Source organism: Talaromyces proteolyticus (genome assembly GCF_021365285.1).
Source record: "Talaromyces proteolyticus strain PMI_201 chromosome Unknown BGW36scaffold_6, whole genome shotgun sequence".
Taxonomy (NCBI): Eukaryota; Fungi; Ascomycota; class Eurotiomycetes; order Eurotiales; family Trichocomaceae; genus Talaromyces; species Talaromyces proteolyticus.
The window spans coordinates 1918713-1944464 of record NW_025764282.1 but is presented as its reverse complement, the minus strand read 5'-3'; the positions used below and the strand labels follow the sequence as shown (position 1 = coordinate 1944464).

At 48.7% G+C, this 25752-nt stretch overlaps 10 protein-coding genes across 10 annotated transcripts; 4 read left to right on the top strand and 6 right to left on the bottom strand.

Annotated features, from left to right (window-relative positions):
- Positions 1 to 104: 104 nt before the first annotated feature.
- BGW36DRAFT_174870 (pheromone processing endoprotease KexB) lies at positions 105 to 3124 on the bottom strand. The gene is made up of 2 exons (XM_046209673.1): positions 1112 to 3124; positions 105 to 1051 (listed from the first exon to the last, which is right to left on the bottom strand). The coding sequence occupies exons 1-2, from the start codon at positions 2869 to 2871 to the stop codon at positions 289 to 291; spliced, it is 2523 nt and encodes an 840-aa protein (XP_046072466.1). The 5' UTR covers positions 2872 to 3124; the 3' UTR covers positions 105 to 288.
- Positions 3125 to 4263: 1139 nt separating this feature from the next.
- On the top strand, positions 4264 to 8823 carry BGW36DRAFT_427716 (uncharacterized protein; the record flags this gene model as incomplete). The annotated part of the gene is made up of 5 exons (XM_046220448.1): positions 4264 to 7191; positions 7243 to 7368; positions 7435 to 7661; positions 7712 to 7996; positions 8067 to 8823. 5 exons carry the CDS (start codon positions 4264 to 4266, stop codon positions 8821 to 8823), a joined length of 4323 nt encoding a protein of 1440 aa, XP_046072465.1.
- Positions 8824 to 9784: 961 nt separating this feature from the next.
- BGW36DRAFT_359540 (putative thioredoxin reductase Trr1/Trr2) lies at positions 9785 to 11027 on the top strand (the record flags this gene model as incomplete). Its single annotated transcript, XM_046214083.1, is given in 3 exon segments — positions 9785 to 9806; positions 9826 to 10770; positions 10828 to 11027. 3 exon segments carry the CDS (start codon positions 9785 to 9787, stop codon positions 11025 to 11027), a joined length of 1167 nt encoding a protein of 388 aa, XP_046072464.1.
- A 152-nt stretch (positions 11028 to 11179) lies between these two features.
- On the bottom strand, positions 11180 to 13076 carry BGW36DRAFT_379401 (Dynamitin-domain-containing protein). The gene is made up of 3 exons (XM_046216204.1): positions 12842 to 13076; positions 12727 to 12786; positions 11180 to 12675 (listed from the first exon to the last, which is right to left on the bottom strand). Exons 1-3 carry the CDS (start codon positions 12878 to 12880, stop codon positions 11317 to 11319), a joined length of 1458 nt encoding a protein of 485 aa, XP_046072463.1. The 5' UTR covers positions 12881 to 13076; the 3' UTR covers positions 11180 to 11316.
- Positions 13077 to 13841: 765 nt separating this feature from the next.
- BGW36DRAFT_174783 (fungal-specific transcription factor domain-containing protein) lies at positions 13842 to 16432 on the bottom strand. The gene is made up of 2 exons (XM_046209672.1): positions 15993 to 16432; positions 13842 to 15939 (listed from the first exon to the last, which is right to left on the bottom strand). Exons 1-2 carry the CDS (start codon positions 16160 to 16162, stop codon positions 14223 to 14225), a joined length of 1887 nt encoding a protein of 628 aa, XP_046072462.1. The 5' UTR covers positions 16163 to 16432; the 3' UTR covers positions 13842 to 14222.
- On the top strand, positions 16336 to 18470 carry BGW36DRAFT_450426 (putative amidase; the record flags this gene model as incomplete). Its single annotated transcript, XM_046221803.1, has 3 exons — positions 16336 to 17416; positions 17437 to 18269; positions 18322 to 18470. Exons 1-3 carry the CDS (start codon positions 16704 to 16706, stop codon positions 18468 to 18470), a joined length of 1695 nt encoding a protein of 564 aa, XP_046072461.1. The 5' UTR covers positions 16336 to 16703.
- Positions 18471 to 18742: 272 nt separating this feature from the next.
- Positions 18743 to 20129, bottom strand: BGW36DRAFT_427711 (uncharacterized protein; the record flags this gene model as incomplete). Its single annotated transcript, XM_046220447.1, has 2 exons — positions 18743 to 19067; positions 19123 to 20129. 2 exons carry the CDS (start codon positions 20127 to 20129, stop codon positions 18743 to 18745), a joined length of 1332 nt encoding a protein of 443 aa, XP_046072460.1.
- A 223-nt stretch (positions 20130 to 20352) lies between these two features.
- BGW36DRAFT_174775 (S-adenosyl-L-methionine-dependent methyltransferase) lies at positions 20353 to 21641 on the bottom strand. The gene is made up of 2 exons (XM_046209671.1): positions 20897 to 21641; positions 20353 to 20825 (listed from the first exon to the last, which is right to left on the bottom strand). The coding sequence occupies exons 1-2, from the start codon at positions 21557 to 21559 to the stop codon at positions 20577 to 20579; spliced, it is 912 nt and encodes a 303-aa protein (XP_046072459.1). The 5' UTR covers positions 21560 to 21641; the 3' UTR covers positions 20353 to 20576.
- Positions 21642 to 22235: 594 nt separating this feature from the next.
- BGW36DRAFT_341913 (uncharacterized protein) lies at positions 22236 to 23344 on the top strand. Its single transcript, XM_046213106.1, has 4 exons — positions 22236 to 22404; positions 22462 to 22503; positions 22565 to 23038; positions 23106 to 23344. Exons 1-4 carry the CDS (start codon positions 22351 to 22353, stop codon positions 23238 to 23240), a joined length of 705 nt encoding a protein of 234 aa, XP_046072458.1. The 5' UTR covers positions 22236 to 22350; the 3' UTR covers positions 23241 to 23344.
- Positions 23345 to 25479, bottom strand: BGW36DRAFT_379392 (methylmalonate-semialdehyde dehydrogenase). Its single transcript, XM_046216203.1, has 3 exons — positions 24647 to 25479; positions 23934 to 24571; positions 23345 to 23884 (listed from the first exon to the last, which is right to left on the bottom strand). Exons 1-3 carry the CDS (start codon positions 25347 to 25349, stop codon positions 23468 to 23470), a joined length of 1758 nt encoding a protein of 585 aa, XP_046072457.1. The 5' UTR covers positions 25350 to 25479; the 3' UTR covers positions 23345 to 23467.
- Between the last annotated feature and the right edge of the window lie 273 nt (positions 25480 to 25752).

The following is a 25752-nucleotide window of genomic DNA, read 5'->3' as shown; positions in this document are numbered from 1 at the left end:
AGTTAGCTGTATAGTTATAACTTATCTAGTATCTACACTCTGCTCTCCACCACTGTGTAGACTGTAGACGACTGTAGAGAACCAAAGGACTACGGAGCGAGGCGTCGGAAAATATATACCCCTTTATATTCAGCTACAAAATCAAGCTACATAAATACACCATTGCCCCGCCAGAACGCCGCATGTTCCCAAACCATAATATCAACGACAGAAGATGCTAGCAATATACAAATGCATGCGTGCGTGCAGTACTGTTTAAAGATCTGTAATGCAAAAGCGCCGAGAGCTCTATGCTTCGGGCTCGTTTTTGTGGCTCTTCTCTGTAAGTCCGGTGCCGTCGCGATACGGCCCGTCGTCCTCTTCACTAAGAAGCTCCTCGTCGCTCTCTTCAGCGAAAGCATTGTATAGTTCACCGCCTCGGCGTTTTCTTCCCTGTCTGCCAGTCAATGGAGCTTCGGCGTCATCATCTTCGTCGTCGATCATTTCGAATTCATAGTCGTCGTGCGGGTTGTTTCTCAGACGCTTGCGTCGCTGTACCTGAAAGTAGATGCCCAATGCGAGGCAAAAGATGAGGATTAGAGCTATCGAGGCATAGATCCAAATTTGGGTATGAGGCTGAGCTCCGAATGTAGGCAAGAAAGACGGTAGGAACCCCTGGGATGCAGTTTGGCTGGGCGATGTCTCGTCGGTTACCGTCGATGGTTTCGCTTCTTCCTCTTCTTCCTGTTCCACCGGGGTAGGGGCCATTGCTGTAGTAGTTGGTTTGGCTACGGTGTCACTGGGCTTTTCGTTCACGGGGCGATCGGGGTGGTCGGTCGCAACAGATGTTGGCTGAGTCTTGGTATGAGGTTTGATACTGACTGTAGCATAGACGGCATCTTCAATATTATGGTCATCGTCATTTTCCTCTGGGAGAGGATGGGGCAACTGTGATGCCGGGTCAATGGAAACACCCCAAAGAGTTAGGCGCCAGTCGGTGAACACTCCATGATATTCATTGACGTTGGTATCTTTCACAACTATGCTCCACACGCCTTCTCCGGTCTCTCCCCTGGAAATAAATCGTCAGTAATCATTTGGCGGATACGCTTACAACTACTAGGGTACGTACCAATGCGCAACGGACATGAAAGTCCAATCGACGTAACCAGCTTCCGCGCGGTCATATTTTCTTGGAACACTGAGATGACTGACAATACCCTGAGGGCCACGGAGCTCAACACTCAAATCGCCTCTCAGAGTATGGTTAACATTCATAGTCACAGTGACATGTTCCACACGCTCAAAGTTTGCCTGTTTGAGCATATCCGCAGTTATATCGAAATAGCTGGCCAGGCCTTGATCTCCTTCTGGAATATCTTTTTGAACACGCAACCAGGGCGAAGTGTACCAAGACTGTGGTTTCACAAGCTCCCAGTCTTTGGCCTTCTGTACGAGGGCATAAGTATCCACCACACCGTAGCCATATTGATGACTGTATTCTCTGCCAATCGGGGTTAGCTGAACCTCATCATGTTCAGCATGAATGGGGACCGCGGTTTCAACCATGAGATACTGAACGTCACGCCAGGTTAGGTCAGGTCGCACGCTTAGTGCCAGTGCTATAGCACCAGCGGCGAGTGGGCCAGCGGCTGAAGTACCACCATGCTTGTCGGTGCATGTTTCGGTGCCGACGTCAGTCGTATAGATAGAGTTGCCTCCACCACTGCTGTAAGCAACCACAAGCTGTGCCGAGCAAGCCTCGGAGTAGGAAGGGTGGTGTCCTAATTGATCGAGAGCGCCGACGGTAACGCTGTAGATGCTGTTCGTGTAGCCGTCAAAATTGCAGTTGTCATCGGCTACACCACCATTTCCGGCAGCAAAGACAAAGATCGATCCTTTACCATCACGTCCATGCAGAATACCATTCACCATTGCTCGCTTCACTAGTAGACCAGGAGCATCCATGGTTTGTCCATCATCCCGGGGACCCCATGAACACGAATATATGTCATTGTGTTGGAACCCATAGTTGATGGCTGTTGCTTCGTCAGCATCGTTAATTTCCTTCGAGAGAATGCGAATCCCCGAAACTTTGCTATCGTAAGCCATACCGACACCACAGACATTATTCCGAACTGCAGCGACTTCGCCTGCACATCGAGTGCCGTGTCTGTCATCGGAGAGTCTTGGCTTCGGCTCCCTTACGTTGTCATTGAAATCCCATGACCCATTGAGAAAGAAATTGTCTTTCAAGTCAATGCTGTCCATATCTAGGCCATCGTCGACGATGGCTGTGACGACTCCCTTGCCCGTAATGCCCTCGAGCCACACTCCGGTCACATTCAAATCATTTCCTACCTGAACAGGGTTGAACAAGTGCCATTGTTTGTCAAAGTGCGGATCTCGGATCTCCAAATCGGAAGCAATGCGCTTCTGCCTGATTATTGCATCCTGGTCCACTTGACGTGGCGTGAGTTGCTCGTCGGGTTTGGGTAGGCTAGAAAGATCCACGGGCCCCCTCTTGTGCAGGCGGTGCTTCAACACAAGTTTTTGAGACCATAGAACCCCGTCGAGACCATCTTCTCTTTTTTGCAAAAGGCTAGCGTCACTGCTTCCCCGTCGCCTGAGTTTCTGCTGAACTCGCAATTCTTCCAAGAGCAATTCCACTGCGGGTGCTTGATCTCTATCTATTGAGAATTTGTGATGACCCTGTAGGCTTCCGATCTGGCCCTCGTGGTGACATCCTAGAGCCTGAGCCACGTTTTCGGGGGCCACTGAATCATCGAGGTGAAGTGCGAAGAAGTCATGGGTATCGTGGGTGCGAGTAACGAGTTGCGCGATCGACGCAGGAAGAAGAAGCGAAAAGGCCGCAGCCTTCAAAACACGCATTTTCAGGGTGTTGTGGATGAGAAGCACCGCTTCAGGTGCTTCACGGCTAGCAAAGGACACAGGTGTCCCCTAGGGCCATTTAACAATGAATTGCAGATCCCGCCACGGCAGCCTTGGAAATGGAGGGGAATACCGAGATAGGAATCAAAATAGAGGGAGAATAAAAGAATAAGAATAAAAACAAGCACGATGAGTAGAGAATCTTGCAGTCGGGAGGTGTAGTAACGAGAGGAAGGATAAGGAGACACTTTGGCCATTGTCGATGAATGGCGGAAGAGGCCGGGGCTAACCAATCAGATCGACGACCACCAGCAGCGGCAGGCAGCGTAGGATCGCCACTTTGGAGTCGGGGTTCGAATTTGGCTGAATATTAATTATTAATTAATCATGTTAAATTGTCAATATACCCTATTTAGTGACGACTTTCTGCTCGATCATTCTCCTAACCAATCAATATGATCGCCTTATGTTTGCAGCCATACCCAAGATAGACTTTGCAGGCTATATATAGGCCGCTCTCAATTTATGCCCGCTACTCTGTACATTTGTATGCGGAACCTTGAGGTGGAACAAGAGTGTTGAGTACTGGCTACCATTGGCTCGTGGTCCGCATGGGTCTAGGTCTGAGACTCTGGAGTCTGGATCTCTCACGGTCTTGACTCTCGAGATAAGCTAAATCTTATCGATGACCAGTGGGTTTTTTTCTCTTTGTCCTTTTTGGTCAACACTACACGTATGTATAACTATCTAATATCAATAATTTCACAGGAAACAAGATGCATCCACGATCAACCGCTCGGCTCGGCTTGCTGCGGCGCATTGGCCAATCAGGTGCGGAAGTGACGATGGGCAACTGCCACCAGCTGTCACCAGCCACCAGCCACCAGCTTTAAACCACCAGCCTTGTGCTTTTCCGCCCTCTTCGTTTCTCTTCATCACCAATCAATCAGTCAATCAAGCTTGTACATATTCTCCCCTCCCCTTTATTTTTTTCTCTACCATTTCATCCATTTCCTTCCGCCTCGATATCTACGACCTTTCCTAGCTGCCGTCCGTCTATCAGAGCTCCGCAGTCAGTTTTACCCGTTTTGGGCCTTTATTTACTTCCAGCTCCACCCAACCTTCGCCTGACCGGTTTGAGAGAACGGTCTCCAGCAACCTTTCTCTTTCCCACCGTATCTCGTCCAGATCGAGCTTCCCAGGGTCAAACTTTTGGTGGCACCCGAAGAATATGTCTTGGATACATCCCCATTGATCCATCTTCCCTACGAGCCATCGGCAAGGTGGCATATCTAATAAGTGTCGTTAGCTTATTTTGCATTTATATTGATATTGGTCTTACTGAACGACTTTTTTCATTCTTCGAATCGCATTCCCCCAACAAACGACCCAATGGCCGCCACACACTCCAGAAGAGCGTCTCTCCCACCTAATGGCAGCTATGATGCGCCGCAAACAAGGTCTGTCGGTAACGGGCCGAGTCGCTCTCTCTCATCTCGAGCGAGACAAGTCGACACTCAGGCAGAGGGACCAATGATGGAAGATGCAGGGCCCATTCCGCCTTTCGCTCCGCCTGCTCCTCCTGCACCAGAAGCCCCAAGAGCGCCTTCGTTCCCATATCGCAAAGGTGGAGTTCCCCATTATGCGAACCCGCAATATCGAAATATCACTCGATCCTTTTCCGCTAGGTCAAGAGACCGAGCCCCAGAAGCTACATTTACACCTGGAGCTGTCGAATATGATGATGCCTATGGCGTGCCTAATGAGCAGATTCAAACGCAATGGCACGATAGCCAACGTGCATCCCAGCCGAATCCGTTCCCTATTAATGCACCACGGCAACTAGTCGACCTGACACCCGTTGACAGAACCGTTGATTTGCGAAAGCCTACAGAGCCTGCTCGACCGGCGTTAGGTAGCCAAGCATCCCCCCTCAGTCGCTCCAGCACTGTCCGATCTGTGCAGGGAGAAGCACGCGGCTTGCCGGTAGATCGATCGCCTCTGCAGAAATTGGAAACAAGACTTGTGGGGATGAGTAAAGAAGAAAAGAGAGCCCGAATGGTAGAGGCGGAACAGAAATTGCGTGAACAAATTGCTCGCCGACAAAGCCAGTCTACAGGTTCCACAACACGGGCTGGCTCTCTCAAGACAGAGAATCGAAATACAGAAATCTCGGAAGAGCTCGAAGAGAACAGGACAAATATGACTAGAAATATTGGACAGGTAAACGAGGAATTGCCTCGTAGAAGTGCTACTGTGGATTCACGATCTAATAGGTATAACCAAGGTTATCAATATGCAAGAAGGCAGTCAGCTATTGATCGTGAGTCAGCACCAGAGCAAGTTCAATATGCCGCAGTTCAGTCCGCGCGTAAGCCACAATACTCGTCTGTTCAGGATGGTCAGAGGCGGCGGGATTCCGCTCAACTGCCCCAACAGAATCAACGGCATTCTCGCTCTCTAAGTGTCGGGGGCCCGGGAAATGGAGAACCATCCCTCTCAGAGGATCTACCCAAACAAGGGCCATCGACTTCGAATATCAACAATATTGCATCAAAGAACCCCGGGGTGTCACGCTCAGGCAGCACCAAGGCCTACAAATTACTGGGACTCGAAAACAATCAGCAGCCACGAAAGTCTTATGCGGGCCAGCAGGCGGAAGCAACCACTATCAATACCCGCCGCCTGGCTGTGACTGAAGAAGACCTTCTGGACCACGAAACTGGCATTGCTCCCACTCACTTCGCCGGCACAGCTCTCAACAGGACAGTTGAGAATGACCAGCATGAGCTGAATGAGGATATTGAGAGCACGCCGACCTTGAAAAAATCAAAGCGACACACCGTTTCATTCGACGTTCCACCGCCGACCCCGCCTCCATTGTACGAATGGCAGCAGGCGCCTGTGGCAAGATTGCGCCTTACAGATCGAGACTTTGAACGTGTTGATCTGGATAGAGGCAAGGCATGGTGGGAAGAGGGAAATAGCTCAAAACGACGAAGAAGCCGTGCACTCCCTAGCGACTATCGAAAATCTACACCTAAAGCGAACGAGCGCAATCGATTTGATCCACTTTTGTTTTTGAAATGTGGCCCATTGTTGCGCTATCTTGGCATCAAAAGAACCACCATCGATGGTCCTGAAGGGCCCATCGAACAGGAAGTATGGCGAGGTAGTATTATGATCGTGACAACAGACTCATTGTCATCTCTTGAAACGCCACCGACATTACGTATATTTTCTCAGCCCATGGATCTGTTACCGCCACCCCCTCGACAAATTGGTGACGAACACGGCGGAAATCTTGCTCCCGAATACGTTGACCCAACAGCAGGGTTGACTAAATGCGGTCGTGATGGTCGCACATTGTATGTCAAACCCGTTGATCATTTGGAGGAGGAGCTGGACCTTTCGCAAGTGGAGAGTGAAGACGGACTATTTGAGAGCTCCGCTAGTCCTATCGACTATGGCTCTAATGGAGTCGGAAAACCAGTTCCAAGCAATAGGCTCCATTCAGATGACGGAGAAAAAAGTGGACTCTATGAGGAAATCAAAGGATTTCGCCTATATTCTGATCCTGCCAGGGATGTGACGTTCTGGCGATTCAACGTTGAAGTTGAGTTGAGTGAAAAGCAAGAACGCATTGCATATCGCATTAACGAGGGTCCAGCGATCGGATTTTGGGTACCAGCTAAAGCTCAGCCGATGAACATCATGTTCCATTCGTGTAACGGATTTAGCTTGTCTGTCGACCGGGACAAATTTAGTGGCCCTGATCCTCTTTGGCGAGATGTGCTTAACGAGCATCAAACTCGCCCTTTCCATATCATGATCGGGGGTGGAGACCAAATCTATTGTGACAAAGTCATCGAGGAAGCTGACCTTTTCGAAGAGTGGACGCGCATCAAGAATCCCCATCACAAACACAATGCCCCATTCAGTGCTGCATTGAAAGCTGAGCTAGAGACATTTTACTTGAACCACTACGCATCATGGTTCTCTCATGGTCTCTTTAGTCTTGCAAACGGTCAAATTCCGATGGTTAATATATGGGATGACCATGATATCATTGATGGCTTCGGTTCGTACTCAGATCACTTTATGAGATCTCCTGTTTTCTCTGGTCTAGGCAATATTGCGTTCAAGTATTACATGCTATTCCAACATCAGAGTGTGCCTGAAGAAACCGAGGCAGATGAACCTAGCTGGATTCTTGGCCCCAATCCTGGCCCATACATTAAGGAGAGAAGTCGAAGTGTCTTCATGTCCTTTGGAAAAGGGGTCTCATTCTTAGGCCTTGACTGCCGTACTGAACGCATGGTAAGGAAAGCGATTTCACCTAGTTCTAATGTGATGCTAACACGATCATAGCGTGATGAAATTGTAAGCGAACAGACATACGACCATATTTGGGATCGATGTCATCGCGAGATTGTGAAAGGCGAGACTAACCACTTAATTGTGCTGTTGGGTGTGCCTATTGCTTATCCTCGACTGGTTAGTGATTGACCTTTTCTTGTTAAGTTTGAATGAAAAATAGTTGGCTAACGAAAACATATCCAGGTTTGGCTTGAAAATATCCTCACTAGCCGAGTCCTCGATCCAGTCAAGGCTCTGAGTAGGGCAGGAATGTTTTCTGGCCTAGTTAACAAATTTGATGGTAGTGTGGAGATACTTGACGATCTCGACGACCATTGGACTGCTAAAAACCACAAGAATGAACGAACGTGGTTGATCGAGGATCTACAAGACCTCGCTGCTGAGAAGTCGATTAGAGTTACGATTTTAAGGTATGGTAGTTTTGTCTAAATACTTCATAGTAGATGCTGACCGTCGAAAGTGGCGATGTACATTTGGCTGCGATCGGCCAGTTTTATTCAAACTCAAAGCTCGATCTGCCTAAAGATAAGGACTATCGTTATATGCCAAATATCATTTCCTCTGCTATCGTAAACGCGCCGCCGCCCGAAATTATGGCCGATGTCCTTAACAGGCGAAACAAGATACACCACATGGACACGAATACCGATGAAGAGATGATTCCAATTTTCACGCACGATGTGGACGGCAAGAATAGAAACAACAAAAGATTGCTTCCACGCCGTAATTGGTGTTCCATTCGACAGTATGAACCCGGTAAGCTACATATTCATTAAACAGTTAGGGTATTTTGTTTTTCTAAGTAATAGTTTCAGGAACAACCCCCCGCCAACACCACCTGAATCACCAGAGCTACCTGCAGAGCAGTTACAGCCTGGGAAATTGAAGCGTACCCTGTCACTGGGGGCCAGAGGCGACAGTCAAAACAGCAGAGGAGGATTGTTTCGACGCCTTTCCCTCCGAGGTCCTCCGCCTACAAAGGAATTCAATCTGGAAGGTGGACAGCAGCGTCGCTTCAGCACAGACGCAACTAATCGACTACCTCCCGAAGAAAGCGATGGTCATCTGCCCTCTAACGAACCAAGACCCGGAGTATTTCATCGACGGCCAACCAATCTCTCTACAAAGGCTTCTAAGAAGGCCAACCTCGAGGGGGCTGACGGTGCGGGGGATTTCATTAATTTGGAAGGAGGGTTGGATATCACATTAAATCTTGAAGTCAACCCCAAGGACCCTGCAGGCATCACCACACCTTACAAATTACTGGTTCCAGCCCTTTGGTATGATGGCGGATATGACCCGGAACCCCGCCGAATCGTCAAAGGATGGAAAAAGTGGCTAGGTAGGGGAAGGCAAAAGCAGCAGCAACAGCAGCATCTGGACCATCCACATGCAGATAATGATAATGGCGCCTACGATGATGACGATTACTCGGAAAGTGACAACAGTAATGATGTGACCCCGCCAGCTTATCCTCCTCAGTTAGCGCCAGGGCCGCCGGAATTTACCAGACAAGGCGATAACGAGCCAGATTCCCCTCCGAAGAGGAAGAAGTGGTTGGGTATCGTCTAGCTTGGGTTTCACCTTGAATATTTTTTTTACTCAATACCCCTTTAATTTTGTAGACATTTTTGGTCAGGTCCTTCTTCATCCAAAGCTTCCTGTGTGGGTGTGGATCATATGTAGCGACGATACTCTCGGTTGTTGGTGTACCAGTGAATTGCCAGGGTAGAACGAAGTTCAATATCACTTTTAGACATTCTTGCCACTATCCCTAAACTTCAATGGAGCGATTCTTCTCTAGGATACTCACTTAATGAACTAGAAGCTCTTCAAACGGAGAATCAATACCATTTCTTCATCTTTCTTGCGACTGATTCATGTGACAAAGTTCCGATATGGTACGATTCGGAAAGATGTTATTTCGGATAGCGGCATGGTCGGCGGGGCAGGCAGCTGCCGATTAGATTAGTAACTGAGTGAGCAGCAAACACTTATCAATCTGCGTCTTGCGGGAGAATGATGATGCCACCGGTGGAGCAGGCTGCAGGAGCGTTCTCGAATTCCTGTGGTTTGTTAATCGGGGGGTCGAGACAGCCGCCGGTTGGTAAGCAGCCCCGGCAGCACGTGACACGGCTCGTTGAAAACCAGGCGCGGCCGATGGACAGGGCTCGAACGATGATTAATCCGTGTTACTGATCTCTGTGGCTAGTCTTTGGGAATTTGCTTGTTCTCTGCTTGCAGAAGTTGTTTATATAGATGCAATTGACCGCTCTCTCTGTCCAGACTCTCTCCCAGGTTTTCCTTTCGCCGTCGATCCAGTCCCTTCTCACAGCGGTGCTACCCCTCAACGCGTGACCCCTCAGTCTTAACAGAAATACCGCCCACCGTGTTCTCCTCAGCTTTTCGACGTCTTTCCTCTTTCTCAATTCGGTCTATCGGACTGCCTGCTGCATTTGCCTCTTCCTTGCAGCAAAATTCCACCTCGTCATCGGCCTCTGCGACGCCCCTGCGCGTCGCTTCGCAAAAAAAAATGGTGCACTCCAAAGTAGTCAGTATGTACAGCCTCACCAGCCCCAGAGAAAGAACAAGAAGACAGTCTAGATGCTAATGACGCAGTCATCGGCTCCGGCCCCGCCGCACACACGGCAGCGATTTATCTCTCTCGCGCTGAATTAAAACCCGTCTTGTACGAGGGTATGCTCGCCAACGGCACTGCTGCCGGTGGCCAGCTGACCACCACCACCGATGTCGAGAACTTCCCCGGGTTTCCCGCTGGAATCAACGGATCCGAGCTCATGGATGGAATGCGCAAGCAATCCGAGCGTTTCGGTACTGAGATCATCACGGAAACCATCTCGCGCGTCGACCTTTCCAAGCGTCCATTTAGATTATGGAAAGAATGGTCAGATGGTCCCGACGAGGAACCAGCTCATACCGCTGACGCTGTCATAATTGCCACGGGTGCCAATGCTCGTCGATTAGATCTTCCCGGTGAGGAGAAATATTGGCAAAATGGTATCTCCGCGTGCGCTGTTTGCGACGGTGCGGTCCCGATCTTCAGAAACAAGCCGTTGTATGTCATTGGTGGCGGTGACTCGGCGGCAGAGGAGGCTATGTTTTTGACAAAATACGGAAGCCATGTCGTTGTGCTCGTGCGCAAGGATAAGCTGCGTGCCAGCAAGGCTATGGCGAATCGTCTCCTGGCCAATTCAAAGGTCACCGTGCGTTTCAACACTGTTGCCACCCAGGTTCTTGGTGAAGAAGGACCGAGAGGCCTCATGACCCATCTTAGGCTCAAGAACGTGGTCTCGGGCGAGGAAGAGACGGTCGATGCTAACGGCCTGTTCTATGCCGTCGGACATGACCCCGCAACGGCTCTTGTCAAGAGTCAGGTCGACCTGGATACCGAGGGCTATATCGTCACACAGCCTGGCACTAGCTACACTTCTATTCCTGGTGTTTTCGCCGCCGGTGATGTTCAAGACAAGCGATACCGACAAGCCATCACTAGCGCTGGTATGTTCACACCTTCCGTCTTTATGTTTGTATGATTCCTTTCTAATATGACACTAGGTTCTGGCTGTATCGCCGCCCTTGAAGCCGAAAAGTTCCTCGCGGAAGAAGAATCCACTGAAGACGTTCCTGCTGCAGCTCCAGAAGCTGGACAGTCGAAGATTGAGCCTGCAGCTGCCGAGCAAAACGCCCAACAAGCTAAAGAGACGAAGGCTGCGAACCCGGCTGTGGCAGAATATAGACAAAACCCGCTTCTTTAAATGCCACCCTATTTCTTTCTGTTTTGAATAAGCGTTTATTTTACCTACCGCATACATGATGTGCGTTGTTATTCTCTATTCTTGTGATTATCTTTGTGTTTTATTTCATGTCATGATAGAAGAACCGTGATAGACAAATAGACTTATGTGATTAGATTATTTTCTACTCATATCAAGTTGAGAAAGTCCAATTTGTGCAGAAAATTAGTTCATGGGTATCAACATGTACAGCCCGCCGTTCAATCCACACGCCGAAGCAATTCACGTAACGGTTCTTTTCATCCTTTCACTAATCCGTCTCGAATTTAGCGATTCTTGCCTCCAAACCCTTCACCCATGGCCCAACGACATCAATATTCTTCTTCATCGCCCCCTCGCTTTCTTTGACCTTCTCCTCAACAACCAGTAACCCTTCACGCCATTGCTCGATTTCCTTGCTCATCTCTGCTTGGTCTTTCTCCAGTGCATCGAGAGTTTCACTTGCTTGTGCTGCGCCAGCATGGATTGCTCGGAGTGACCGGAGACGCTCGAGAACGCTAGGTAAGACAGGATGTAGAGATTGAATAGTGGGCAGAGTAGCGTAGAGAGCCTGGATTTTAGCGGCCTGTTCGTCACGCTGCGTTGTTGTCTCGGCGTTGACTTCTGTGCCATTTGACGAGCCAGACGCGAAATTATCTGCTGGGCTAGCTTGAATTCTATCAGCACTGGCGGCTGATTTAGCTGCCGCTTCGCTTGCACGCCGACGAGCATTCGCGAGGCTATCGGCGTCAGCAGTCAACTTTTTGATACGTGTCGATAGGGCTTCCAATTGAGAGTTTGTAGATGCGATCGTCGTTGTCGTTGTTGATCCGCTTGTACTCACAGCAGACGTGGGAGTCGGTCCACCGAGGGTACTTGTCAAGACAGTCAGCTGTGAGGTGAGATGGTCGAGAGCAGGTAGAATTGGGTGGAGCGACGGTTCAGCGTTGTTTTCCGCAATAAAAGGGTTTGACCCAGAAGAGACACCCAGTGCGCTTTCAAGGAGTGCAAGTCGGGAATCGAAAGAAGCTGCATGTGCAAGAAGTCCCGAAGGAGTTGCTGGAGGGGGGCCAGCGCTGAGCTTGGCTGCCGATTCGTTGTTGTCCTTGCTTTTCGTGCTGGCTTTCTTTTCTACTGCTGTCGCCATGTCCAATTTATGCAAGAGGGCAGCGTCTGGAGAATGTGTGCTGTTTCGTGCCGATGCGAAATGAATGGTGTCCAAAGCCTTGCTCAGTTCCAGTATTCCATCATTGCTATCCTCGATATCTGTATTGTTGTTATTTTCTATCTCTCGCCCTTCCTGCTTCTTCTCCTCTATCTCAGCTTTCAACTCCTCAGTTTCTCTTCGCAGTCGCGCCAGCTTTCGTTCGAATGATTCTTCTTCATCGCTATCTCCAGAGTCGCCAAAGTCCTCGGTACCGTCCTCGTGTTGTCGTCGGCGTCGTCGCGAAGTGCGATTCTTGTATGCTTTTCTTTTTGTGGAAATTGTGTCAGAGAAATCAACATCGCGTGCATTGACACCGCTGGCGCGCAAAAAATGTAATCGTGCTTCGTCTGTGTTTAGTCCATTGCGGTCGATGTCTGGGTTAGATTCGGAGTCGGAGTCAGAGTTTGTGCGGATCGTTGTAGTCTGCTGTCAGTGGTAAGTATTTATCGTTTGAGGATGACTCTGATTGCTTACTGGGACTGTTGATGCTCCATCGGTCAGGTCTGGTGTTTCGTAAACATCAGGCGCGAGATCCTAGGGTAATCGGTCAGAGCGCTCCAGTATAAGTATAGACGATCAGAAAACTCACTAAGTCAGGGAGATTGGCATATTTCTTATTCAGAGACATCTTTCCCTCTCAATCGTCAGGCGATGCCGAGCTGTAGTCGGACCTTGACTTTGTTGACGGAGGCAAATTACGCTTCCCGTTTAGCCTTGGACGGCAGCCAGCCAATACTAGTTGCATATGTAATAGTGTCAAGTTACTATTGCCCAACAAGTTGATAAAAATGAAGTAGAAATAATTTAGTATTATTATATCTTCAACATACTGGTCTCCTTTTTGAAGAAATCTAGGTTGGTTGTTATGCTTTTCTCTATCTCCTTATTCTGCTGGCTTATTGCCAAGTACAGATTAGTGCTTCTGAATGCTTACTACCTAGTAGTTTAATTCAGCTGCTGGCACCTTTAGCTATTTTATCTTAATTAGCAATAATATACAAGATCATGAACCACACGTCAGCTATGCTAAAGAGGCATACCATTGGTGATCGCTTAGAAACCAACATTCTTTTGTTTACCAATAAATGTCAACACCTAAAGACGTGTGCACTTCCGCCAATTGTACTGCCTATTGACACCAACAACAATCATTTATACGGCGTTTTATTGTGCATGTCCATCGATTTCTGTATGAATATTCCAATTTGATTTCGTTCAAAAACTGATTGTCAGGATTCATAAACCACAGATTACTTTGCAGCATTTCAAGGTGAGAATTGTCGCGGAATCATGGTAAGGCTTTGGTCTCCTGGAGTCTCTGGAAGTGTTTACGAACCAAAGTTACGACTGACTAAAATTTGAAACGTTCCAGGGAACTAATGCCGGGTCGGAAGCTTGTTCTGACTTGAAAGCTTTATATGGAGAAATCATACTTGAATCAGGACGAAACATCTTCTTGCCACTTATTCCGTCGTTTCATAGCCGAATACCACTCATGCACAGCACCGTCATCCCAGCCCTTCGTCTCCTTCATCGCTTGTCCCACAGCCTTACTCACGGCTTGAGACATGCTGACTTTTCCACAAACGTACAAAGTGGCCTCCCCATCAATAAGATGAATCACGTCGTCACCCAGGTCTGAAATTTTGTCTTGCACGTATTTCCTGGGCTCCCCGTGATATCTTGACTATGCATTGACAGTCCGTAATCTACTGCCAAGTTTCTGTTTCATCAGTTTGGTAGTTGATATAAGAGAAATGGTTTCGGGGTCGTAATCAGACAGGCCTGCAGCGAGCACCTCCTGGCCGAATCGACTAACAATCTCTCTGCGCAGTCAGTTTGCCAATAATTCCGAAGTTCCTGATTGAGACCCCCCAAAAAAGTCGAATCTCCAACGATATCTAATCCATTCGGGAACCCAGGTTCGACGACTTGTGTTTTTTTTTAGGGTTAGGGTTACCTACAATGAATTATATATTGGCTTGGCCAAGGGAATCACGACACAAGTCATTCAACCAATCCTCAGTATCCAGCCCAAACCCAACATTTGGCATCCGATAATTCGTCATAATGTCTCCCCAATCAATGTTGGTTTTGGCAGGCAGTTGGGACGTTGATAAAGGAGAATGCTGGGCCAGGCATTCTTTGATGACCATCTCGGCACGTGCGGCGAGGCTCTTGCAGAGTCTACATATCGCCTCGATATTTGCAAAGTACGGCGAGAGTGCGTTTGCAGGGACCAAAAGTCGTTCTAGTTGGCCATGAGCCGAAATTGCTGTGATGATGGACCCTTTAGCAGCTGCCAATCTGATCTCGCGAGCAAATTGAATAGCAGCGCCCATTAGAGCCGTAATACCGCTTTGATGGCATTGTCGAATTGTACCTTGCACAATCATGGCCTCAAAAGTGGTGAGGATATTGGATGCTGCATCGGAGCAGAGTTTCGCTGCATCGCCTGCACTGCTGGTTCGGTAGACGGTCAACACAACCAGGTTGTAGACGAGACGGAGTTGACAAGACCACAGATCATGACTTGGGGGTATACGTAATGCCACTTGCGCCAAGTGATACTCGATAGAAGAAGTGTTAACATCAGTCTGTTTGCCTCTGGGTGCTCGGAGACTGATAACGTCCAGTGCGACGAGAGATATGTCAGATAGAACGGAGCAGAAATCGCGATCCACAATATTATCTTCCGAGTCGTCCATGTTTTTGAAATCCTCGTCTTCCAATGGCCCTACATCGAAATCCTCTGTACGAATCATACAGGGTCTGCCGTACTCCAAGGCTAACATCACTTCACTATACAAAAGCATCCACCAGATCTTTTTGTATTTCCTGTAATAGCGTGTCCTCTGAGGTGGTACATATCTAAGGGATGCAGTTCGATGCAAGGCCATACCAAAAGCAATTCGAGTCGCATTGCCAACCCAATAATACGCGTTGCTGGCCACCGTATCAGAACCTTCCGTATACCAAGCCAGCAGTAGCGCGGCCTGGATAAGATCAACGCGGTCACTTTCATGTCTCAGATCAAAAAGTGTCTTGGCCCGTCTGTAAAGAGTGGCTGTTGTCATCGCACGGGAGGCGGCGACTTGTGGATGATCAGTTATGCGAGCTGCTGCTAGAAGAACAGCCTGAAATATTAACAAGGATGGCGGGTCGCTGGGCTCAGTGTACTTTCGACGAAACTCGGCTTCGTCAATGACCGGAAATCCCGGGTGTATGTCCTTGAAATAAGTCTCCACGAGTGCGTCTCGCACTGGGTGGACTGGAAAGCTACTCAGATCATTTATAGACTCAACCGTGAGGTAGTGATGGCCTATCATTTCAGGTTGTGGCTTCCATGGCAGTTCATCACGAATTGCAGGAAATGGATAGCAAAGGAAACTGTTTCCAGGTGGCTCATTATCCCGGACCAGATGGTGCAAATTCGCAGTATCCGTGCCGATGTATACGTTTCGAAACGTGCCATTCTCCTCAAATCCGTTCCAATTGGAGGAAATGATACCAGCCTCGAAAAAGCGCGAAAGTGTCCCGGAGCTAGATGTCGAAGGGAGGCTTAGAGGCGAAGCCTGGTCATCTAGATCAGTGTGAAGGGTTGAGTCCAGGGTAACCCGAGGTTTTCTGGCTTGGGCAGCTCTGCGCCGACGAGCCATGGTTGGTTGGAGCTGATGTGGATGGGGCCTTGGGTTGTATTAACAGCCCTATCTATCTCAGTCAGACTCATTACTACTAACCTGCATTCAACCCCAGCTCGTTTGCACGAGGTGCAGGGATCATCGGCAGTAGCGTCGCATCGGACTTTGCGCTTCCTGCACATCCAACAAGATGTGTTTAACCTACGTCTATAAGCGCCAGTATTCCGATCATCTTGTGCTCCACCTTTCTCAGAGCCCCGAGCCTCCATTTGTTCTAGTTGATATGTCGACAAGCGAAATGGTTGTTGCGATGTGAAATGTTAGTTGTCGGCAGGCTCGGGATCTCGGGTTAATGCGTCATCGTCGGCTCCGAAACACAAAATGCAGACGTAGGAAGCAACCAAAATTGTGTGCAGAGTCGCGTATCCCAGTAGACGTGATAAAATGGAATGAATGCTAACGTTTAGCCGATATTGGCCATGGCAAGCACTACAATGCTTGGTAATCCAGAAAATTAGTAAGAAGGAAGAACTACCGCTATTTTAGGGCTTCGGCACTTTACTGCTCGGTACCGAGCCTGGACCGTGACATCACCTGCAAGTCCAGCCTCAAGGTATGCCTTTCTATAGATATTCGTCTGATGATGGCTCAGAATGGGGGTTGCTATGCCCGAAAACTACTTGCGACCACCAGTGCCATACAACTTGCACCCGCCTGAGCAGCGAAGACATTGGAGACACATACATAGGACATAGTGGTAGCATTGCTGTGACCTTCAGCTAACGAGTGTTTCTGTACTTGATTCTGATAATGCCGGACCCCAACAGCCCTGCAGAGAGCTTGATCAATGATGCACCTAAATGGAAACTCATCTCTACCCGAGCTCGTCTAAACCTTTGGAATTCAATTCCGGCAAGATGGAGATTGCCTTCGACGTTAAAAATACCAGATACTAACCTTCAATGCGTCGCCCTACACAGTGGAATTCTTACGCCAAAGCAGATAGAAGTGACCGAGCTGACGACAACGGAACTCATTCTCCGGGTTCACGCTGCGAGTTTGACGGCTGTGGAGATAACGGAAGCATTTTGTGCGCGGGCAGCTATTGCTCACCAGCTTGTCAATTGTCTCACCGAATTTTTCCCAGAGGAGGCGATCGAAGCCGCCAAGGCATTAGACGCCGAGTTCAGCAGGACTCGCATCCTTGTAGGTCCTTTGCATGGAATCCCAATCGCGATAAAGGACACCTGGACTATCAAAGGCAAGAGAGCAACGAACGGCTGCGCTGCTTGGTATGACCGACCACCAGCAGAAGAGGATGCTCCACTTATTCAAGTTATGAGAGATTCTGGAGCTATAATATTTGGTCGAACGACAATGCCACAGACCGGCATGGCTCTTGAGACAGTGAGTCCACTTTGGGGGCGCACTCTAAATCCATACAACATAAATTTTGGCTCTGGTGGTTCCTATGGTGGAGATGGTGCTCTGGTGGCTATGTATGGAGCCCCTTGCGCGCCATTGTCTTCGGATGTGGGGGCAGTATTCGCAATCCAGCTGCTTTCAATGGACTCTATGGTATACGTCCGACCTCAGATAGAACTCCTCGGACCGGAATGGCTTCTCAAACTTCCGGCCAGATCTCTATCAAAGCATCAGCCGGGTCGTGCTGTCGCAGCATGAGTGACATCAAGCTTCTCACGAAACTCATCCTGACGCATCCGACGGTCCCGTACGAGCACTCGTGTATTCCTGGGTTTTGGAATGAAGTGCCATCAAAATCGAAGCTTGCAGTAGGTGTTATGTGGACAGATGATGTCGTGACTCCACATCCACCGGTGACCCGTGCCTTGAAGGAGGTGGCTAGCAGGCTACAAGCTGCTGGGCACGATATTATAGATTTCAAACCACCAATAGATCTATGGGAGGCTGCTATTACCACATGGACTCTTTACTTTCAAAACGGCGTAGACGAGACTAAGGCTGCTCTTTCATCAACTGGAGAGCCTCTAATTGCTCAATTCCAGTATAATCTCGACGCATTCAACGTGCGTAAGCATACAGTTGCAGAAATTCTCGAGTCCCACAAAAAGCAGGATGCATACAAGGCCAGTTTTATAAAAAAGTGGAATACAACAGCCAACGAAACTACGACTGGACAGCCAATTGACTGTATCATTGCACCATCTGCACCACTAGCAGGATCTCCCCATGATTTCTGTCTCTGGTGGGGTTATATGACCATTTGGAATCTTTTGGATTATCCCTCTACTATCATGCCGTTGAAAGACTTCAAGATCGACCCTGTCAATGACGCAAGAGTTGCCGGCTACCAACCGCGCGATAACCCATTTGACAAGCCCAACTGGGAAATATGTAAGTTTTATTAGATATTCTGCCGTCATATAGCGCTGACAGTATTACATAGATACTCCTGGCCTATGGAAAAATCAGCCAATGACTTTCCAAATCGTTGGAAGAAACTGCAGAGACGAAGAGCTTATAGCAGCGTCGGAAGTAATTGACAGTGTTGTCAACAAGGGTCACACCCCTACATATTCCCATGGAGGTCTATAATATGATTTTCCATTATGTTCAGCCAATATCGATCGAATATACACATACAAAGATAATCAATCGATACATGTACATAGACTACTTGGCCATGTTAAAGTCCTGGTTATGAGCGGCTTAGAAATAGAACTGCGGCCGAAGTCATCCTAGTAGCTCCCTGTTCAATACGAAAATTTGTCTTTGTCCATCAGCTATACCAAATTGGTTACTTGGATTCTTAACTAGTAAACATATCTATTAAAAAAAATACTAATTTGGACCCATCCTGCTTAGATTCAGATAAGCGGTTTCGCCTTGTCGACTTTCAACCGCGGTAGCATACCCAAGTCGCCTAGTTCAGAGTATATCTCGAACAAAGATTCAATAGTATTCACAAAGCCGGTCCAGCCTAACTGTCGAGCTTTGTTCATGCACATACTAGGTACCTTTCTGAACGCCTGGTCACCAAAAGCAAAATTCGCCTCGACATCATCGAACGGGTTGTCGGTGAGTTGGCCGTCAGATTTCTTCTGCAACTCTAACCACGCCGCTTTGTTTTCGGGCTTTGAGGCCCAGTCCACAAGTTTAAAGGTGGTACGATGTACTAATGGAGGACCGTATCTAGGAACGCGGTCAAAAACTAGAGTTAACAAAAGCATTTGAGAAGGAAATTTACCCAATCGGCGTGTCAACGCCAGCTTTTCCTATTGATTCCTCAAACTTTGTTATGTCTTCCTCTGGTGGAACAATACCCTTTTCGACGCCGAACCAGCGGGTGAGCTCTTCGTAAAATCGGTCCCAAGTCACGGGGGCGGTGTCTTGAGCGTTGAAAGCCTGATTCTTGGTTTTTTCTTCCAGTACAGCCCATTCAGACAAGTAACCAGTTAATGAAGCTGTCGAGTGGTATCCTTCATATTGCCACGTTTCCCAGTCGCTGGGAAAGAATATAGGCTCTCCTTTTTGAGCTTGCACGGCTGAGTATATTGCAACAGGTAAGAGCGCGTTCATTTGCGCATTGGTCACAGCACCTAGAACCCAAGCTGGTCGGATGACGTTCCAGGAAGTATTGTTTGTTTTACAGTATTCGAATAGTGAGTTTTCCTGGGGATAGTAGAAATTTGGTTCCAGGTGAGATAAATAAGGATCAGACTCAATAGCAGGGGTACGGAGACGACCGATTTGCACGCCGTAGTGTTTCGCGCCGGTCTGGAGCAGGAAACGTCTGGGTGTGATATTGGCAAGTGTTATAGCCTGTAAAAAGTTGTCAAGCAGAGAGCTATTGACTTTGACAAGTTCCTCGGCATTTGACCATACAGGGGCACCTGGAGATGGCGTAGGCTGGAGATAGGAATAAAAGAAGATGTAGTCAGCTTTAACATTGGATGATTTCAGGGTTTGTGCAATTTTGGAGGGATCATCAAGAAAGTCCACAGCTACATGCTGCACGCGCGATCGCTGAGACTCCGGAATTAGGGCTAGCATCTCCGTGGGAGGAGGTCGGCGGGACAAGGCATAGATAGTCGGCCATCTTTCGGGACTCTCAAGCAATACTCGCAGAGTATGGAAGCCCGATATGCCATTGGCTCCAGTAACGACTGCTGTCAATCCGGTGATGCGTGGGTCGAAAGTTGGCAGGTTACGGTATATACCATTGTGGTGAACTGGAAAGCGTTCGGAGCCCATTTTGAAGCCAGCTTAAGCACAAGACACGATTGAATCGTAATATTGAGCCCTGGACAGATCTATCAAGGGGTTATTTATAGACACCCATCCATGGTGAGGGATTTGCGAGTCTTGTTGGGGGTTTAGTCATTGTCGGAATCTAGCAACGTCGGTACCGAGAAATCCTGCAATGATCGTAGTCACTTTTTCCTTCCTTGGATATAGCTCTTGGCGGACCAGTTTGGTTGAGGAGGCTAGACTCTAGTAATGCCCAACTTCGCCATTAGAGGAATCACTGCGTAATTCCGGAATGTTTGATTAGCTATCATTTATGGTACCACAAATGACAATTCATTCCCTGAATGGAGAGTTGCTCTTGAGCACCACAGTTGACTAATCTAATTCCGCTTCATGATCATATGCTTCATTCTTTTCTCTGTCTTGTCAACACTTCCACCCTCCCTCCTATTATTTTCGAGGGGCATTTGAGGGCTTGTGCCCTATAAAGAGATGGAAGTATGAATAGAGCCGCAGATCATCTTGTTTTAGTTCCTCCTGCACCCGACTAATTAGGGCATCGGTGTCTTCCTTTGACCAGCCCAATGTTTTAGTGAATAGACGTAGGGTGTATCCCTCCAGCGCGTGCTGCATTAGGAACACATAGGACCGCCCGATGCATTTCAATTTTGGGTCATCACTCCAGTCATCAAAGGGGACCTAGTCGCAGGTGCTCGAAAGTTAGCTTCTCAAGCTATACACATAGATTATCTTCAAATATGCTTGCTCACCTTGAATATCTGTTCCTCGACTTGTACAAAGCCAGCCGAGTGTATCAGCTCCTTCTGCTCGGCTACCACGTTGATTCTCTTGCCAAAACTAGCCGCCGCCTGATGCATTAGTGCCTCCCATTCCCTAAGCGCCACTAGCCGGGTCTCATTCTGTGGGTTGTCGGTCAAGAAGCGCAAGTCGTTCTCCCACACTTCTAACCACCCGCCCGGGAGAAGATGCCGGAACGCATTGGCGTAGAACCCGTTATAGTCGGCAATCAACCCGCCCAGGGACTGCGCATGGATCAAATGAAATGCCTGTTTTGCAGTGAACGGCCACTCGCCTTCAATGTCGTGGTTCTCGAAATACCGGTGATTCGCAGACATTTGGGTCACGTCTATGCCCGTCAAGCGCGGGGCAGGATGATGTTGCTCCAGCACCATAAGCGTCCAGGAGCCGCTGCGGGTAGCAAATTCGAGAAATTTGTGTGTTTTCTGGACTGGCTCTATAGGGGCAATAAAGGTTTTGCCGTCTAGGAGATCATGCCAGATGCCGTTGATCGCGCCGTGTGCTACGACGGCCGTTTTGTCGTCTGGGAAGGGGAATTCGGACCTGAAGCCGTAGTAGCGGCGGCCATTTTCGTATGTATGGTTATTGCGTGCAGCCAGCCAGTTTGTGTCCATTTTTGTGTCTCAGGTATCTATGATTTCGCTTCCTTCGTGAGTGGAGATCGGGGTTCAGGAGATGAAAGAGGCTTTTTAATATTTATATTAATTTAGATTTTATAATTATTAAACTTTTAATATATTAGAATAAATTATGTTTAATATTAAATTTGATTAGATTAAGATATAAATCTAAGTTATAAAGAATTTATTTATTTAGATATATTTATATATAAATTTATATTAATATTTATTATCAGAGATAAGGTATTGAAAATTAAGTAGTATTGATTTTTGGCATAGCGTTTCGGCGCTATTGATCGTAATTTTGGGTGTTTCTTAAGTTTCTAATCCTTTCCCAATGTGCTTAGTGCCGAATATTCCGACCTCAACGCTGCAGTGATCATGAATTAATATTAATTAATGATATTAGAATCGTATATAAACCATGTGGCTGGGGAAGAACGAGCCATAGCGTCATGGTAGAACTACTAAGGAGAAGAGTTCAGGCAAGGTCACTGCGGAGAATAGTGATGGCACATGCAGGGAGTTAATATTAAATAATAAATCGTACCTCGGAGAATCGAAAGCTGAAGCCAAGCAGTGAACAGCGAGGGGTAAACACTAGGCCGGTTCCCCGCAAAAGCCGAATCAGGTACGATGTTATTAGCTCCTCCTTTCATATATATAGAAAGCCCCTCGCCGCCTTATTCTCGAGCTGACGTGCCATCTATTCACCTGAATCATCCTGAATTCGTTTATTATTATCATTATCATCATTATTATTGCCAACCATCCCAGACGTCACCATGGCTGCCCCTCCAGAGACGACCATCCAAAACCTGAATGGCCAGTTCATCCTGGTATGCGCATGCACCCCAGTCGCCAACAACCATCGTAGCTAGCTAACATCGCATCAGAACAAGACCCTCTCCAATGACACCGACCCCATTCTTGCTCTGGTATTTCCCACACTGTCCAAAGCCAATCCAATCTCTACGCTCTTGTCTGACTGCTTCATAGCAAGGCATTAGCTGGGTAACCCGCACAGCCATCGCCTACGCAACCGTCACTCTCGACATCAGCGAATTCGTCGAGCCAAACGCCGACGACCCCGCGCACGCGCCCGTCACCAAAGTTGACATTCTGCAAACCGCCACAGGCGGCATCCAGTCCCAAGAGAAACGCACCGCCGACTGGCGGCCCCGCGACCATGAGGACCGCATTTTTGGTGCGGTTAGCGGTCAAACCCGTCTGATTCGTGGATCGAAGGCGGCCGATGGGAAGGTGCGTCCGGACATCGAGGTGCAGACCGAGCCCAAGGAGGAGAAGATTGCCAAGTTTTTGCGAGGAGAGACTCTCGTCGATGGTGAGGCTGCGGAGGGCTTCGACGTTGAAGTGGTTCAGGATAAGGAAGGAGTGTCGTACGGGGAAGGCGAGGGGCTGTGGTTGCAGAGCTGGGTGAGGAGTGAGAGTGCTAAATGGACTGCTGAGCAGGTTAGTTTTTCCCATTCATCCCCTTTTCGGTTGTTGTATTGCGGGCGAATATTAATCGGTGCTGCAGATCTGGGGCTTTGAAACCATCGACGGCCTGCGCTACTATACTCGCCGCGTTGCTGTTGCGAGCGAGGACGGCAATTACCTGCTTGCAAGACTAGTCTATGATTACCAGGGCCCAGTCCCCGCTCCTGAAGCCTAGACTGGCGTATTACTAGGATGAATGTGTAGAACGCAGGTGGGATGGATGACTTAGATTACTTTGCTATTAGTAGACAGAAACTGACTATTGTTTACAACCAAGATTCGTGGAGGTATAATTACTAATTCAGCCATATAAAAATATTCGTCGTCGATATCACTAGAACAATTTTGAACCCAAGCGTAGAACAATAAAATATTCCGTATAAATCAGTCTTGGATATGTGCCTACTTATGAGTAGGCATCACAACACTAGCCCGGCTATGTGTTGCATCTTCGCTACGCCAGAGACTTGTCACCGTCTTTTGTTGCGTATAGAACTGCAACCCTGGCTTTCCATAAAACGTGCTGGCACCACCACCGGCAACGCTCTTCTTGTTGCCCGTGAATGAGAACATCGGCAGAGGCACAGGGATTGGCACGTTGATGCCAAGCTGGCCAGCCTCGATGTCCTTTTGGAAGCGAGACGCTGTAGGTCCAGAGGTTGTAAAGATTGCTTCTCCATTTCCGTACTCGTTCTTGTTTATCAGGTTGATAGCGTCGTCTAAGGTCTCAACGTTCAGACAGACCAGAACGGGCCCGAATATTTCCTGCTTGTAGCAAGTCATTTCTGGGGTGACGTTCGTGATGATAGTAGGAGCAATCTGATAAAGTTATAAGCATTTCGGCCCGTCAAAGTTTGATCAAACTTACCCAGTTCCCGTTAGGATATTTGGCAGGCTTGTAGCCTCGTCCGTCGAGAAGGATAGTGGCCCCCTCTTTCTCAGCAGACGCAATCAGGTCCTCGATGCGCTTCTTGCTTTCAGGGCTAATGACAGGGCCCAGATCGGCCCCCTCTTCGAATCCACCATTCACCTGGAGCTGCTTGGCACGCTCTGCGAGCTCAGGCAGCCAGTCCTTGGTCTCTCCCACCATGACCAATGTGCTCAGAGCCATGCACCGTTGGCCAGCAGCACCAAAGGCCGCACCAGAAATCGCGTTCAAAGCGTGATTCTTGTTGCAGTCAGGCATCACGGTGGCGTGGTTCTTGGCTCCCAGGTTCGCTTGCACTCGCTTGCCGTTTGCACTGCCACGAGTGTAAATGTATTCACCGGCACGGTTGCCACCAACGAAGCTAATGGCCTTGATGGCAGGCTCGTCAAGAATGAAATCAACAGTCTTGGCAGATCCGTGAATGATGTTGATAACACCAGGAGGGAAGCCAGCTTCGCGGGCCAGCTCTGCCAAAATCATAGCAGCTCCTGGGTCTCGCTCGGATGGCTTGACAACGATGCAGTTACCAGTGATTGTGGCAACTGGAATGCACCATAGAGGAATCATGGCTGGAAAGTCTACATCATAAGTTAATCACCGACACACGTGACTTGTGACAAGGAAGGTGAAGGTGAAAGATGAAGGAGACTTACTGAAAGGGCAAATAGCTGCCACAACGCCCAATGGCTCTCGGTAGCTGCGAGTCTCCATATCCTTGGCGACTTCGAGCACATCGCCGGTGATCTGCGAGGTGATGCCGCAAGCAGTTTCCGCGACTTGGAGACCACGAAGAACGTCGCCCTTGGCATCGGGAAAGGTCTTTCCCTGTTCCAAGGTAATGGAGGCCGCAAGACGGTCCCAATGTTGGCGAATGAGACCTACAAACTTGAACATGATTTGTTGCCTGGTCATGATGCTGGTAGCGCGCCATGCGGGAAAGGCCTTCTCGGCCGAGGCGACAGCAGCCTTGAGTTCCTCATCTGTGCTTTGAGGAACGCGAGTCACTAGATTGTTTGTTGCGGGATCATGCAGGTCAATCCATGTTGTAGCCTTGGACGTGACAAACTCGTTGTCAATGAAGTTGGTAGTATCGACGGGCGAGGAGATGCGCTCATGGGATGTGGGATACTCTGTGGCGGTGGAAGCAGCCGACGTGGTAGCAGCTTGTAGATGACGAGCAGTGGCATGCAGGCGTCGTGAAGCGATCAGTGGCGTGGCAGATGCTTTCATTGGTGCAGCTGTTGTCCGCGTTGAAGAGGAAGCTAAAGAAGTGATAAGCCTGGAGCTGGGGATAGTGCGGGGAGACGCTGTGTGGAGAACAGGGAGACTGCGAGCGAGAGAGCGACGAGCGGCCATGATGGGAGCGAGTGAGGAGAGGGGAGTTGACGATATTTGACACACACACGGTGCAGCAGATGGAGGATGGAAAGGACAAAATAATAAGATAGCTGTCGATGGCACAACTAACTTGATGGTAGCTTCATAGGGAAGAAGAGGAATCAACGGCAGGCGTTATCGAGGCTGATCTGCTTAACAGCGGAGTCGGAGAGCTGTCCGGGTAGCAACGCGGGCCGCTGATTGGCTGTCATCGCCGAGGTATGGCGGGCCAGCCGATAATACCCCAGAGTGGCCGAGGCTCTCCAACACTACACTTTGCACCTTACAACGTACTCTTCACAACTTGTAACTAGCACTACATTCGCCGGCTATTGGAATCGCGCCAGATTGACTGCGGCTTGGGCTTTGCTGTAGTTGAAAT